General features: G+C 48.5%; 1 protein-coding gene across 1 annotated transcript in view; it reads right to left on the reverse strand.

Moving 5' to 3' along the window:
• Positions 1 to 10313, reverse strand: part of Prpsap1 (phosphoribosyl pyrophosphate synthetase associated protein 1) — a 29968-nt gene extending 19655 nt beyond the window's left edge. Inside the window, exons 1-3 of the mRNA XM_042665475.1 lie at positions 10075 to 10313; positions 6647 to 6699; positions 3572 to 3638 (exon numbers count right to left, since the gene is read on the reverse strand). Of these exons, the coding sequence (XP_042521409.1) occupies positions 3572 to 3638; positions 6647 to 6699; positions 10075 to 10244 (290 nt within the window). The 5' untranslated portion in view covers positions 10245 to 10313. The remainder of the gene's footprint in view (positions 1 to 3571; positions 3639 to 6646; positions 6700 to 10074) is intronic.
• Between the last annotated feature and the right edge of the window lie 6435 nt (positions 10314 to 16748).

A 16748-nucleotide genomic window follows, 5' to 3' on the forward strand; every position in this document is an offset into this window, starting at 1 on the left:
CTCAAGGCTAGCACTCTGCCACTTGAGGCACAGCGCCACTTCAAGCTTCTTCTGTTTCTATGGTACTGAGGAATCAAACCCAGGGCTTCATGCATGCTAGGCAAGCACTCTATCACTGAGCCACATTCCCAGCCCCTTCTTCACTTGTTTTCTAAGGCTGTGAATACAGTAAAGAAGTGGCTGCAGATGGGATCAGCCCACCTTTCTCCTTGCTTCTTTGTTCTCCCTGGGAGCCACCCAATTGTTCTTCCTCTCTCCCAGCCCACTGTCAGGCTAGACTGCTATAATGAATATTCACCCTGAGAACTCTTGACTACCTTGAGATCTGGAGACCAAGAATTAATTAAAATGTAACTTCTTATTTCAAAAGACTATTAACACCCTGTTGTTCCCACACCAAGGCCAACATCTTGGCTGTTTGGGGTGACCATGAACATAGGGAGGGGGTGACAAAAGGCCAGTGTTGAGAGTGTATGATTGTGCAGGTGTGTGGCTCAGTGGCAGAGCGCTTGCCTGGGTTTCATCCTCAGCGTGTGTGTGCATGCGCGTGCACACACACACACACACACATTCGCGCACACACTCGTGCACATGCACATACAATCTAGTAAACAAAAATTCAAGGGGGGAGATCTGTTTTAAGCCAGAAACTCAGCACTGTTTGAGGTATTATAGACAGCAGTGAACAAGCAAAAGTCTCTGCTCGTGGGGTTCATGTTTGGTGGGGCTGTGGAGGGAGCCATATGTCACACACAGTATGGATACAGCTGTCCCTGGACCTGCAGCACACACAATCTACACGTATGAACACGCACCAAAGTGAAGACCTCCAGGATGCTATGGTTACATGTCTACCCATGGGCTAGCCAAAAAGGAAAATCACAATAGAAGTAGAGAAAAGAATTTATGATGGCCTCAGGAAAAAAGCACACTAGAAAAACACTTAACAGTGGCATACATCTGCAATGCCAATACTCAGAAAGGAATAGCAGGAGAATCTCAAGTTCGAAGCTAGCCTGGGCTAGATAGGTGGACATCTAGGCACAGTGATACACAGTTGTTGTCCCAAAAATGGAGAAAAGCACAAGTAGTTAGACCGTAGTTGGGCACTGGTGGCTCATGCCTGTAATCCTAGCTACTCTGAGGCTAATATCTGTAAGATTACAGTTTGAAGCCAATCTGGGTAGGAAAGTCTGTGAGACTTCATTTCCAAAATAACCAGCAAAAAGTCAGGCTGGAAGTGCAGCTCAAGTGGTAGAGCACCAGCCATGAGCAAGTGCAAGACCCAGACTTCAAACCCTGGTACTGGCAAAAACAAAACAAAAAAATACCTAAATAAAGGCATCAAAATATGCTCTTCACAGGCACAAAGCCTCAACCCTCCCAATGCTCCTGCGGCCACATCTGAATGGCCACAGCTGGTCAACTCCAGCCATCCACGGCCAGGCTGGGCAGTCCATCTAAAACCACCTGATGCAGGAGATTCTCACATGCAAGCAACAGATCCAAGGTACCCACATTTCAGCTGCTCCTGCTCTGGTCCTGCCACCCCAATACACTCACTGGGTCTTTTCCTGGAGAACCAGGTCAAAGCTCATGAGATCAGCACTGATTAGCCACAATGCTTGCACAGACTTTGCTACTTGAGCTTGATTGGACTTAGACCTTAGCGATTGTTGCAAGGCTGATCCTCTACAGGATAGTGATTTCGGTTCTTTGCCACCCTCTGTAATGGGAGGACTAGCAGTCTGAGACAGCTATGCCAAGAGCCTGGGGCTACATGCCATGCTCCCCCATGCCCTGAGGAGCTGGCGAGAAAAAAGCCAAGGTAGCTTGGCTTCTCACTGCAGCATGAAGGAAAGCACACAGGTCTGGAGCAGCACAGCACCTTACTCTATGTCACTAAAGCTGAATATAAGGCTGCAAAGGTACTGGAAAACAACTCAGTTTTTATAAGGCTTTTACAAGGCTCATAAGGTTTTATAAGGCTGGCCAACAAAGGTCTTTTGTTGGGTGCTTTTTTTTTTTTTTTTTTTTTTGTGCCAGTACTTGGGCTTGAATTCAGGTTCTGGGCATTGTCTCTTAGCTTTTTCACTCAAGGCTGGAGCTCTACTACTTGAGCCACAGCACAGGCTTTTTGGTGGTTAGTTGGAGATCAGAGTCTCCTATATTTTCCTGCTCAGGCTGGTTTTGAACTGCAATCCTAAGATCTCAGCCTCATGGGTAGCTAAGATCACAGGCATGAGCAACCAGTGCCTGGCTGTTAGGTGTTACATGAACAGAGACCGGAAGGACAGAAACATAGCACATGGGTGTCTCAGTGCAGACAAGTCTAGGCAGTGCTGAAGGTTGTAAGGAAACACTCCTCACTCCTGGCTGGGCTACTATAAATTCTACCAGTCTCCAAGCCACCCTGGCACACAATATTTTCTTCACCGATGACCTCTGCAAGGTCTCAGGTTCTGCTAGGTGGCAATGCACACCCATTCTTTACCCTGAATTCACATTTCCAGATCTACATGGAAATTCAGCCTGCTCCAAGTTCTTGGCACTCAGTCTAACACCAGTTATGAGGTACAAAGGAAGCCTATCTCCTGCCCCACAGATTCCTAGGGAGCTCCTCAGGACTTCATCTGGCTTTTTGTTTTGGTTGTATTGGGACTTGATCTCAAAGTTGCTAGGTGGGCAGTCTACCACTTGAGCCACACTCTCTATATCCTTTGTCTTGTTATTTTTTTGGATTGGCTCTCATGTTTTTGCTTCAACCAGTATGGAAATATGATCCTCCTACCTAAGCCTCTGGCACCGAAACAATTACGCACTTGTGCCACCATGCCCAGATTATTTGGTAAAATGGGGTCTATCTTTTTTGCCTGAGTTGGCCTTGAACCGCAATCTTCCCAATCTGTATTTCCTGAAGAGCTGGGGTTAAGGGTGTGAGCTACCACACTGGGCCCCTTTTTCCTCTCAATTTACAGTGCATGTCAAAATCAATGAGCCAAAAGACTTCCAGTCACCAGGAGGTAAACAATATAAAACCAAAATTGCTGGAGAAATAATATATCCAAATGGAGCCAACAGTCAGACAAAGATGCTCCAAGTATTTACCGTGCAGGTGCATCTATGAACATTAGAATGCATTGATCCTTGAACCTAGAATACAGTGATCCTTGCACCAAACAATTCCTGGGATACAGAAGGTGGGCAGAGTGTTGCACATCCAGGATGCTCACATGCCCAGCCCAGGCAGCCATGAAGTGTGCCAATGTCTACAAGCTTTCCAGCAGGGCCGAGCTGGCAAACACTGCCTGAGTCAGTGCATACAGAAGGATTTTTCCCTTGAGGGGTTTAAAATTTGGAAGATGATCAAATATGACAAATGTAGAATATGACAAACAGGAACTCAGAAAACAAGGGCAGAATTTTAGGAAGCATCTAGTTTTATACACATCCAGACGTACAGTTCAAACATCAACCACCCCGCATTGTTGTTCCGGTGAAGGGATCTTGACTTCTATCGTTAAGGCTCGGGGAGTCAGTCAGGGAAATGTAAAGCAGCAGGTGCTCTTACCTGGGTATTGTCTGGATAATGAAAATGTCTTGGCCACGGACGGATTCTTTGATTTCAACTCTTGTTTCTGAAAGATAAACATGTTCTAAAGTTGCTGGTTTCCTTTTCTTTCTAAGAAAAACACTTTAATAAGTAGAAGGCATTTAGAGGAAATAAAGTGAAATATAAACCAATACTTCACTCGATGATGTAATATCAAATCTATGTATTTGTTTGGGTTCTGAACTGAGGGCCTCAAGTTTGCTAGGCAGGTGTACTTTCAGTTGAGGCATGTCCCCAGTCCTTACTTTTAGTTTGCTTTCAGATAGGACTTCCTGCTTATCCCTAGGCCAGCCTCAGATCTCAATTTTCCTACCTTGGCTGCCCACATGGCTGCATTACAGGTGTGCACCACCGTATCTGGCTCAAACAAATTCTTTAATAGATTTCAGAATGACAAGAACATAAAGAAAACACAGTCAAACTACGAGGAAAGTAAGCCAATAATAATAATAATAGTAGTAGTAGTAGTGGTAGTAATAAGCTGGTACTAGTGGCTCATGCCTATAATCTTAGCTACTCAGGAGGCTGAGATCTGAGGATTGTGGTGTGATGCCAGATCTCTCAATTAGCCACCAGAAAACCAGAAGTGATGCTGTGGCTCAAAGTGGTAGAGCACCAGCCCTGAGCAAAAGAGCTCAGGAACAACAGCACCAGGGCCTGAGTTCAAGCCCCAGTATCAGCACCAGGAAATAAATACATAGAATAAAGTATGACCAGGTGCTGGTGGCTAACACCTGTAATCCTAGTTACCCAGGAGTATAAGATCCGAGGATTGCAGTTCAAAGCCAGCCCAAGTAGAAAATCTATGAGCCTCGTACCTCCAAATGAACATACATATACACACATACAAAAAAAGTTTACAGCCGGGCGCTGGTGGCTCACGCCTGTAATCCTAGCTACTCAAGAGGCTGAGATCTGAGGATCGCAGTTCAAAGCCAGCCCGGGCAGGAGAGATCGTGAGACTCCTATCTCCAATAAACCACCAGAAAACCGGAAGTGGCGCTGTAGCTCAAGTGGTAGAGCGCTCGCCTTGAGCTGAAGAGCTGAGGGACAGCGCCCAGGTCCAGAGTTCAAGCCCCACGGCCGACCAAAAAAAAAAAAAGTTTACAGTGGAGCTGTGGCTCAAGTGATAAGAGTGTTAGCCTTGGGCAAAATAGTTCAATGACAGCACCCAGGCCTTAGTTCATGCTCTAGTATTGGTACGCCAGTACATTCATACACATACACACACACACACACACACACACACACACACACACACAGTAATATAATAAATAAAAACTTAAAAAACAAAAAAATCTGGGCACTGGTGGCTCATGACTATAATCCTAGCTACTCAGGAGACTGAGATGTGAGAATCACAGTTCAAAGTCAGCTTGGGCAGGAAAGTCCATGGGACTCTCACCTCCAATTAACCACCAGAAAACCGGAAGTGGTACTGTGGTTTAAGTGGTACAGTGCTCGCCTTGGGCTGAAGAGCTCAGGGACAGTGCCCAGGCCCAGAGCTCAAGACCCATGACCAACCAATATATATATTTACTTATTTATTTACATTTATGTTTATATACATATAGGACCTGAACATACCTCGAGAACGGTGCATTGCACTCAAATAGGGGAAAATGGGAGACTTTGGGGGTAAGGTATGCCCAAAACATCACTGTCTTAGCAATTCTTATTCTCAAGCTTTATGAAAATACAGCTTAAAAAGGAAAAGGGAAGCATAAAATTGGCACCTACACTCCCGCTTTGCAAAAAACAATTAGATTATTCTGTACTAATTTGCAATGAACAGGAGTAAGTATGTAAGGCAATTTAAGGTCCATGACCCACTAAGAGGTTTATGATTTAGCATCTGTGAGACAGCAGCCACCAGCTGAGTGCTTCAGGTACCATCACTTACCGTTCATGTCACCATCTAACTTTCACACTGTACAGGGGAAGGCAAAAATGGGCTAGCTACTTTACCTAGTGTGAAAATCTGTAATGTAAGATACTTGAAAAAAAGTTAAAGATGGAAAGAATTTAAAGAGTACTTTTATTTTATTTTTTGCCGGTCCTGGAGCTTGAATTTACGGTCTGGACACTACTTGAGCCTCTCTGAGCTCAAGGCTAGACTTCTACCACTTGAGCCACAGTGCCACTTCCTGCTTTCTCTGTTTATAAGGTACTGAGGAGTTGAACCCAGGGCTTCATGCATGCTACTAAGCCACATTCCCAGCCCTAAAGAGCACTTTTATTTGTGTGGTACTGAAGTTTGAATTCAGGGCCTTGTGCTTTTATAAAGGCAGGGACTTTTACCCCCAGACTATTCTGCTTTCATTATTATTTTTGTCAGTCGTAGGGCTTGGAACTCAGGTGTGGGTGCTTTCCCTGAGCTTTTGTGCTCAATGCTAGCACTCTACCACTTTGAACTACAGCTTGACTTCCGGTTTTCTGGTAGTTAATTGGAGATTAGTCTCATGGAGTTTCCTGCCTGAGCTGGCTTTGAACAGAGATCATCAGATCTCAGCTTCCTGAGTAGCTAGGATTAAAGGCACTAATCAGGAGATTTTTTTTCTGCCTAGGCTGGCCTTGGAGATCCTCTCAATCTCTGTCTCTTAAGCATAGCTAAGTTTACCGGCATTAAGTTGGTATTTGGCAAAAGGATTTTTTTGGTCAGCCGTGGGGCTTGAACTCTGGGCCTGGGCGCTGTCCCTCAGCTCTTCAGCTCAAGGCGAGCACTCTACCACTTGAGCTACAGCGCCACTTCCGGTTTTCTGGTGGTTTATTGGAGATAGGAGTCTCACGGTCTCTCCTGCCCGGGCTGGCTTTGAACCGCTATCCTCAGATCTCAGCCTCCTGAGTAGCTAGGATTACAGGCGTGAGCCACCAGCGCCCGGCGGCAAAAGGATTTTTTAATGTCATTAAGTATTCCTAGAATGTACTGCTCTTGACGTCACTGATGAAGTATTTATCAGCTAGGCTGGTTCACCAGGCAGGCTGAATAAGCAGTTTAGAAAAGAAATACGGTTAAGAAAAACCTTGACTTACCTCCATTGGTCTCTTGGTATACAACAGACTTCCCCAATTCAGCACCAAGGCGCCTAATAAGAAAACACAGGCAATTAGGAATTCTCTCTCTTTTTTGTGCTAGTCCTAGAGCTTAAATTCAAGGGCCTAGGCACTCACTATTCCTAAGCTTTTTTACTCAAGAATTGTGCTCTACCACTTGAGCCACACAGCCCTACTCTCAGGTTTCTTTGATGATTAACTGGAAGTAAGAGTCTCGTGGAGACTTTTTTTCCACCAGAAAACCGGAAGGGGCGATGTGGCTCAAGTGGCAGAGCCCTCGCCTGGAGCTGAGGAGCTGAGGGACGGCGCCCAGGCCCAGAGTTCAAGCCCCACGACCGACAAAAAAAAAAAAAAAAAAAGTCTCATGGACTTTCCTGCACAGGCTAGCTTTAAGCCCAATGCCCGAATTTCAGCATCCTGAGTAGCTAGGATACAGGCATGGGCCACCAATGCCTGGTACTGGGAATTCTTTAAAAGAAAATTTCCATTTCATAGACTTTAACAAAAAGACTCAAGTAACTACAGTCTACTCTTTCCCAAACAGAACATCTAATTAGAAACTAAAATCCCACTGTCCTTCCATAAGCAGCACACCATTTTATACGTTTTACTGGAAAGAGCTTCTGACCTCTATTTTTCTCTTCTGGCCTTTTTTTCTTTTTTGGTACTATGGATTGATTGAGCCAGGACTTTGTCCATACAAAGGAAGCATTCCAGGACTGAGCCACATCATTAACCCTAGTTCAATTTTCGCAAAGATACATTAGCATCTTTTGTAAACACAGAACATTTTTTAAACAGAGTATCATTCTCAAACTTACTGGACTGTATACATTAAAAAGCTATTAAAACGGTAAATTTATATGCTATGGATATTCCTCTCTAAAAACTCACTCTCTTCACCCCACAAAATAAAGTGTGAGGGAGATAAGAGTTAATGAGGAACAGGAGTGAACTGCTGCTGGGTATACAGGATTCTGATAGTTGTAACACACAAATCCTGGGGATGCAATGCACCTCAGGCATGGATTAGAGTGAAGACTGACAGCTGGGGGATGTGGCTTAGTGGTAGAGTGCTTGCCTGGCATGCATGAAGCCCTGGGTTCGATTCCTCAGTACCAAAGAAAAAGCTGAAAGTGGTTCAAGTGGTAGAATACTAGCCTTGAGCAAATGAAGTTCAAGGATAGTGCCTAGGCCCTGAGTTCAAGCCCCAGGACTGGCAAAAAGTAAATTAATGAAAATCTTTATCTCAAGGGTCATCAACTTTAAAGATTTTCTAAGCTTCGGTAAGTGCTCAAACCCTTTATCTAACAAAAGGTTAGGAGGGACTGAGGTGGGAGAGTGTGATTCACTTTGTAAGTTTAGTCCCTAGCAACTCAAGACAGGAAACAGATAAGAGAAGTATTACAAATATTTATTGTTTAAAGTAACTTAAAAGCCTTTCAGGTACTGTAGGGCAAGGAAAACAAAACAAAAAGGCATAACTCCTCCCTACAACTTTCCCTTGGCAACTTTCCCCAGTGCAGTAAACCTAACCTAATATAAATAAACACAAATTGCACAGTCAAAATCAGGATTTTAGTTGGCCCTAAGAAGACAAATATTCAAAAGTTAGAAATAGGAACTTGGTAGTAGATTGCAAAATAAGTTTTTTTAAAACACTTTTCCCCACAAAAGAGCCTGGCTTTTTAACTCAGGGGCTGGGTGCTGTCTGAGCTTCCCTTTTAGCTTTTTTTTTCCTGTAATTTATCAGAGATGAGGCTCACAGACTTTCCTGCCCAGGCTGGCTTTGAACTGTGATCCTCAGATCTCAGCCTCCTGAGTAGCTAGGATTATAACTGAAGAGAAGAAAACAAAAGAGTGGTGGCAAAGTGACAAAAGTTTCTCATCTTTTACATTTCCATCTAGAATTTAAATTATGCTGCACATTATCAACCCCAAGGGTTCACAAATAAAAATCTAGTGTAAATTGCATAAAATGGGAAAACTCTCTCTCTGTGCATGTGTGTGCCAGTAGTGAGATTTGAACTCAGGGGGCCTCATGCTCTTCCTTAGTTTTTCCCACTCAAGGCTGGTGCTCTTACCACTTGGACCAAATCTCCACTTTTTTTTTTATCTTTTAGCTTTGTTCCTGGTTAAGGAGAGATAAAGAGTTTCTCAGATTTGTCTGCTGGGGCTAGCTTTTGTTTTGTTTTTTTTTGGTTCCGGTCATGGGGCCTGAACTCTGGGCCTGGGCACTGTCCCTCAGCTCTTCAGCTCAAGGTTTGCGCTCTACCACTTGAGCCACAGTGCCACTTCCGGCTTTTTTCTTTTTGCTTATGTGGTGCTGAGGAATCGAACCCAGGGCCTCAGGCATGCAAGACAAGCGCTCTACCACGGAGCCACCTTCCCAGCCCTGGGGCTAGCTTTTGAACTGGGCTTCCAATAGTGATCCTTAAATCTCAGCCTACAACGGAGCCAGGGTGACAGACTACCAGTACCTAGCTGAAAACAACATTCACTACGCTTTACTAACAAGTGTATTTGGAAATGGGCCTGTAACACTGTTCTTTTATACTAGGATTCTGGGTTTTTCCGCAAAAGAGCCAAGTGTGAAGCAGGTTAGCAGGCAGGTGTCATCACAGGCGGCTAAGAGCTCCTGCTGGCCTAGGTTTTAGCTCTCCCCAAATACTCCCGGCCCAACAGAGGGAATCAATCACCCCCCACTTCACAAGTGGAAGTTCAGAGATCCACGTCTCTCTGCCCAGTGTCACGCAGTTGGTAAGTGGCAAGTCTGGGAAGGCATCTCAAGCGCTTGCTGAGGTAGGGTGCGGGGCAGGGAGGCAGGGCGAGCGGCGGGGGAGGGAGTCTGATCAAGATACACTGTATGCATATATGGCCATGTCAAAAGAGGACCTCCTGGTGTAACTAACTGCGGCCGGAGAAAAGTGAGGGTCCAACCAACAGCCCAGAAACGGTAGTCTGCACTTGCAATGACTGATCCAACCCACCGCTGGACCAAGTACGGGGACCTGGCGAGGCAACAACCACTCCCCCCCCCCCCCCCGTTCCGACCACGACGCGGGGCTGGAGTGGCTTCCTTCCCCACACACCCCCTTTACCAGCCCTCGGTCACAACTACCTCCGCCGGGCTCACGGGGACACCTGAGCAGGGCGGTCGGGTGCTGAGGGCGACCCTCGCCGCGGGGCAGGGGCCCGGGGGCCGGAAGCCTGGGGCGGGGGCCCGGGGGCGGGCCGCGGGGCGGCTCGGGAGGACCGAGGGCGTCGGCCCGGGTGAGACGCGCCGCGACCCCGTCCCCTCTCCCCGCCGCAGGTGCGGAGGTGGCCCCGGCCCGGGGCGGCGCGGCGAGGGGCCCGGGACGACCCCGGCGGGGCCCGGGGTGGACGCGGCGCCCTCCCGCGCTTACTCGGTGATGCGCTTGGCCAGCTCGGTGCAGGCGGCCGTGGAGTTGGCCGAGAAGACTCGGTAGCCGGCGCGGGCGGCGTTCATGGCCGGCGAGGCGGCGGGCCGGGCTCGCGGGGCGCGGGAGGCCGAGCGCGCGGACAGCGGGGGCAGCAGCAGCAGCTTCCTGGGCATCGTCCGGCCCGAGGCGCGGTTACGGACGCCCCGCGCGGGGCTGGGTCCGGACGCCGCTCCGCCCGAGGCGGCGGCGGCGAGCCGGGCGAACGCTGAGGAAACCCGGGGCGGGGACGCGGGTCGAGAGCGCGGCGCGGCCGGACACCGCCGATCAACGCGCCCAGCCCGCGCCGCTCTCGGGCCGCGCCTCAGACACCCGAGTGCGGCCCTGCAGGCCACGCCCCCTCCGGGAAGCCGAGAGGCGGCGGCTAGAGCGGCCGCACGGACGTCATCTTAGGTGAGGGCAGAGAGGTGGGCCACGCTGCGAGGCCTGCTCTTGAGACGGACGCAGTACGAATTCGCTTGGCCGCCAGCTTCTGCGGCTCCCCCGAGAGCTACTTCGTTTTCACGGTTAAGGGTGTCGCATCCCGGCTTAGTAGCGGTCTCCGCCGTTCGCAACTTTTTCTTGCCAGGATCCAAAATGTCAGCCTGCGTGGACGAGGACGCTCCAGCTCCGCGCCTCTATGGTTGTAGTTCGCGCATGCGCCCCAGAGACGCGTGCCCGGGGTCGGGATTGATTTGAAAAACTGGAGGGCGGGGCTGGTTCCCGCCCGGGTTCTGCGGCGCGGCGGCGCTGCCGAGCTCCCCGGCCCGGTGGTCCTGATCCTGACGGTTTTCCTACACTCCCCTTCTTCCATCTGCATTTAAGGCAAGGGTTCCCCGACCGTGGCGAAGGCCCTGGCGCCAGCCTTTGCTCTCTCGGGTCTCTCCACCACAGCGGCCTCCGCCTCCCCTTCCAGCTCTGCCCAGACACGCAGCCAGGCCCCACCCGGGCACCGCAGCCCCCGGAAGCCTCCCTGCCCGCCGCGGATGCTGGTGCTGCTGTTGACTTTCTCGTACACCGGTCCCCCTCGGCTAGGCCAATGGATGAGACTCTCGGTCCCAAGCTCCTGGTGGGGTCGGAGGTTGAGTCCGGTGGTCTGGTAGGCCGCTGTCTCAGGGTGGCTCAGGTGGGGGTCCTGGGCCTTGACACCTGGCCAGTGGTCCGCTCCTTCCTGGATACTTCCGAAGAGACTGGTGCAGGACAAAGACACAGGAACAAAATGAAGGAGTCTAGGAGACCTAGGCTTCATCTTGCTCCTGGGCCCAGCGGAAGCATTTTTAAGCACCTTTCCCCTTTGCCCCTCAGATCTCAGCCTCCGGAGTAGCTAGGATTACAGGCGTGAGCCACCTGGGCCCAGCCATGTTGCTTAACGTGACGATTTCATGAAACGCCAGCCCGTGGTGGACACTGTGGAACATCTGCTCCAAGCACCCAGGTGGCTCCCAAAGCAAAAAGCTACGGGACAGTGCAGAGCTTCGGGAGGATTCTGACAGTACAGCAGCCCCGGATGTAGCCTGGAAGGCAGTAGGCGCCCAGTGTGTGCTTTGGATCCACGAGGATCCCACATCTTAGCCCTGAGACGCATGCCTCATCCCCTAGAGGACAAGAGCACTCACTCTCCAGCCAGAAGCAGGGTAGTCTGGGTGCAAGAGTCAGCTTATTACTGGCCGACTTTGGTTTGTGGCAGATGCCCCGTGGAGATTGGGGTTAGGTAGGAGGAAGCTCAGTGTTTCGTCCTTTGCTCTGACCTGGAAAATGTCACCAGTATTAGATGTCCAGCTCTTAGTGGATACCTCAAGGCTTCTAGCACGTATCCTGTGGCTCCTGCCGCCGGGTGGGCTCTGGTGATGCACTTGATCCTTCTTGCCTGGAGCAATTTCCTGTTGTAACTCATAGGAAGTGGCCTCATGGCCCCGTTTGGTTTCTCAGCCTCTCCATCATTGGCCATCCATTTCCCCCTGTGCCAAACCCCCAGATGATTTTTCTCTTTTCCTTGTTGGATCCAAAAGGATAACTTCCCTCTCTTGTCTGCCCCTCTTTCTTCGTTTCATGGGAATGAAATAATTTGCAAAGGATAAACAGCAGTGGCCAAAAGACTAATCCACAGGTTCTGTTCTGTCTGTGAAGTCAGCCAGAGATCCAGTTGTGTGGAAAGCGCTGCCAGCCTCAGCTCCTGGTTCCCAGGATGCATCTGAGGGGGAGAGGTCAAATTCTCTTTTTTTAGGGGGGGGAGGGGGGCCTGAACTCTGGGCCTGGGCGCTGTCCCTCAGCTCTTCAGCTCAAGGCTAGCGCTCTACCACTTGAGCCACAGCACCACACTTCCGGCTTTTTTCTTTTTGCTTATGTGGTGCTGAGGAATCGAACCCAGGGCCTCATGCATGCAAGGCAAGCACTCTACCACTGAGCCACCTTCCCAGCCCTGGGAATTCTCTTCATTTAGGTGATTCAACTCGGGGAGAAAGGAGACCAGTTGGTCCCTACCACAGTGCCCCCTACTGGACCTTGAGCTGCTTGAGGAGTAGCTGCTATGGAATTCTATCACCAGGTCCTTGTCCCCTAGTGGGGGGGAGGAGGGGAGGGGGGGCGGGATGGTAATAGTAAGTGCTCAGTAAATGCTTGTTGAGAAAAGAGAGTGTCAGGCACTTCCAGGGGCCCCAATTCCCAACATCAAAATGGGCTTTGGTACATTACAGACCATGGCTGGTATGGCCAATGATCTTTCTATAGGCCAGTGGTTTGTGTTCTGGAAGTCGCAAGTCTATTGAAGCTCCGCCTCCAATTGATGGCTAAAGGAGGTCACTGGGGCTAGGATAGAATTAGTGCCTTGCATGAAGAGATGCCCATGTCTTCTTTCTCTTTGCCACACGTGAATACAGTAAGAAGGCAGCTGACTGCCTCCCCTCCTCCCCCATAGAGCACTGCCACACTGCCTCCCCGATCTGGGTCTTCTGGTGTCAAGAACTGTGAAATTCCTGTTGTTTAAGTCACACAGGCTGTGTTTTGCCACAGAGTAAGGCAGTTCCACCAAGGCTGGTTCAGGTGTCACGGCTCTGCATCTGGTGGGACCGGCAAACCTGGCCAGGGCCTGGTTTGTCATTTCTCTGTCTCATTAGTGGCTCATACTCAAACTGCTTTGCCATAACTGCTGTGTGGTTCTCCACACTGGGATCTGCTTCCTGGCAGGCCTCAGGCCCCCTGAGGAAAACAGGGAGACTCAATAAATTATGAACACTCCGTTCAATGGCGTACACGGCAGCCAGTGAAATTGTCTTTTTTTTTTTTTTTTTTCTGGTTCTGGGACTTGAACTCTAGATCTGGGCGCTGCCCCTCAGCTCTTCAGCTCAAGGCTAGAGCTCTGCCGCTTGAGCCACAGAGCCACTTCTGGTTTTCTGGTGGTTTATTGGAGATAAGAATCTCATGGATTTTCCTGCCTGGGCTGGCTTTGAACCGTGATCCTTAGATCTCAGCCTCCTAAGTAGCTACAGGTGTTGAGGTGCCAGCACTAGACACGAAGTTGGCTTTTTTTCCTTTTTTTTGTCAGTCGTGGGGCTTGAACTCTGGGCCTGGGCGCTGTCCCTCAGCTCTTCAGCTCAAGGCAAGTGCTCTACCACTGAGCCACCTTCCCAGCCCTTCGAAGTTGGCTTTTTTTAAAGGAGCATTGCTGACTCCCTTTACATTACATGAACACCTGATCTAGGAATTGTGTCTTGGGATCAGAGTTGTGTCTCAGTTGTTAAGAGTGCTAGTCAATGAGCCCAAATGGCCAAAGGTACTGAGTTCAAGTTCCAGTCTTGGACCAAGAAAAAAAAAAAGAAAAGAAAAAGAACTAACCCTTTGGGGTTGGATATATGGCTCATTTGGTAGAGTGCTAGCCAATGAGTACAAGTGGCCATAGGTATTGAGTTTGAGTCCTGGTCTCAAACCAAGAAAAAAGGAAAGAAATTATGTTTTATTTCCTTACCTTTCTCCTTAAGAGGAAGGGGCTTTTAGGACCGGTGCTGGGAACCTGAGACTTCTTGAGGAGGTCGCTAGTATTATTATTTGTGCAGGTACTAGGGCTTGAACTCAAGGCCTGGGCTCTGTCCCTGAGCTTTTTCACTCAAGGCTGATCCTCTACCACTTGAGACACAGCTCCACTTTTGGCCTTTTGATAGTGAAGTAAGGAGACTGGATCTCTGCTTCCCCTAGATAACTGGCCCTTGATTTCCCTTGATTGTTTGCCTAGACGGTTTGCTTTTTATTTAACTCTTCTTTTAGGTTTAAGTGTCCTCATCTGGTTTGCTTCGCTTGTGTATAACACGTTTGTTAGGTTTAATTCCTCACACCTTATGTGGTTTTGGTCCATATAAGCTTGGTGCTAACTGCATTTGGGCTGCTGGTCTTTGAGACAGGATCCACCAGCACTCCTCCTGCTCTCCACTAGAGGCTCACAATTTGGCCTCTTGAGCATCTGTTTCTCAAGGCCAAGTTTCCTCACAACAGTGGTTAATTGGAAATAAGAGTCTTACAGACTTTTCTGCCCTGGTTGACTTCAAACTTTGATCCCCAGATCTCAGCTGCCCGAGTAGCTAGGGGTGAACTGGTATCCAGTGGATTTTATTATTGAAGGTTAAGGCCTGAATTCCCAGAGGCAGAGAGCTGGAGCGTCTCAGTGTCCCAGCCTGGAGAGGGGGCCTCAGGAAAAGGGGCAACTTGTGTAGCTGAAGGCGAGGGCCTCTCTCAGGGATCTGAGCTGTGGGAGACCAGGGGTTCCTCCTGAAACTCAGGACCAGAAAAGTCTCTGAGCCTCTGTTACATACTAGTCCTGGAACATGGAGACTTGGAGTTGGGCTTAATCTTGTTCAATAAACTTTATGGCGAGCCATTATACACTAGGTCTCACGGACCAGAGAAAACCACAACGGGGTCATTCATGTTAGGTGTTATGTAAAGAAACTGAACTTTGTCTTTCTATGAATTCTCCTCTTACACCATGCATTGTCTTCCTTGTTTCATGCAGTTGTTAATTTGGATTCATTCTGGTGTTTATTCATATCCTCTTTAATTTCCTTGAATGTCTTTATCCTTTTGTGTTGTTTTCGTTCATTAAGATTCCATCCACTTCACTATCATTCAGCTCCTTTATTGTGGAATTGTTGACTTGTGGATATTGTTGGCTTTCATATTACTTGTTGGGATTTATGAATCTGAAGCCAACTTTTCGATTGGATTTTTTTTTTTTTTTTGGTCAGTTGTGGGGCTTGAACTCAGAGCCTGGGCACTGTCCCTAAGCTTTTTTGTTCATTTGTATATGATCTATGTCGCTGTTTGACTTATATCAGCAAAGTAATTGCAACAGAGGCACCTGGCCACAAACTCAAACATATTTAGTACCTGGTTCATACTTTTGCCTTTTGTTTTCTTAGGAGATGCAGGACCTTGAGCGTGCTGGACAAAAACTCTACCCATAAGCTATACCTCCAGCCCCATGTCTCCAGCCTTACTTTTTGCTGGTTATTTTGGTGGTGGAATCTCTCATATTTTTCTGACTGAGCTGGCTTCAAACCTCCATCCTCCAGTTCTCAATCTCCTAGCTATGACTATAGGCACCTAGACCCCAGTATCTGACAGAAAGGTTTTATTGTCCCCTATGACAGTGATGTGCATTGTACAAAAACAAAATGTGGGTGTGTATGTATGTGTGTATATGTTGTGTGCATACATGAGTGGGTGTAGACAGTAGTTAACTCTATTGTTGTGGTCTTAGAATTAGTTTTACCATTTCTGGCTTTATACTTTCTTTGTGTGTGTTTGTCGGTTATGGGGCTTGAACTCTGGGCTTGGGGGCTGTCCCTCAGCTCTTCAGCTCAAGGCTAGCGCTCTACCACTTGAACCACAGCACCACTTCTGGCTTTTTCTGCTTATTTGATGCTGTAGAATTGAACCCAGGGCCTCATGCATGCAAGACAAGCACTCTGCCACTGAGCCATCTTCCCAGCCCCTGGCTTTATACTTTTATGAAAGTTTCTGAGTTACATCAATTATATTTAATCTACTTTTTTGTGGACAGGGGATGTTGGGGATGGAACCCAGGGTTTTGCCCATATAAAACCAGACTATTAGCACTGGGCCGTGTCCTTAGCCTTAACCCATTCTGTGTGTGTGTGTTGCGGGGGGGGGGGGGGGGGGGGGGGGGAGGGAGAAGATAAGGATAGGAGGGAAAAAAAACTGAGGGTAAGGGAAAGGGTAACATAGTCAAAAAAGAAAGGTTCTTGTTCTGGCACCAGTGGCTCACTCCTGTAATCGTAGCTACTCAGAGGCTGAGATCTGACCATCACAGGCCATCCCAGGCCGAAAAGTCCTTGTGAGACTCTTATCTGCAATTAACCACCAGAAAACCAGGAATGGTGCTGTGGCTCAAAGTGGTAGTGTGCTAGCCTTAAGCCAAAGACTCAGGGACAGCCCCCAGGCATTGAGTTCAAGCTCCAGGACTGATCTAAAAAGTAAAAGATGGTCCTTCAAAGGAGGTTGTTCTTAGGGGAGAGACACGAAGGTGTGAGGCCTGTGCGCCTCTGATCATGTAAAATAATAGTTATTGAACCGAACTCCAGGAAATGGAAATGAGGTTGTTTTTTTTTCTTCTCTTTTTATTTTATTTATCT

Source organism: Dipodomys spectabilis, unplaced genomic scaffold, assembly GCF_019054845.1.
Source record: "Dipodomys spectabilis isolate Male_0828 unplaced genomic scaffold, ASM1905484v1 ptg000329l, whole genome shotgun sequence".
Classification (NCBI taxonomy): Eukaryota; Metazoa; Chordata; class Mammalia; order Rodentia; family Heteromyidae; genus Dipodomys; species Dipodomys spectabilis.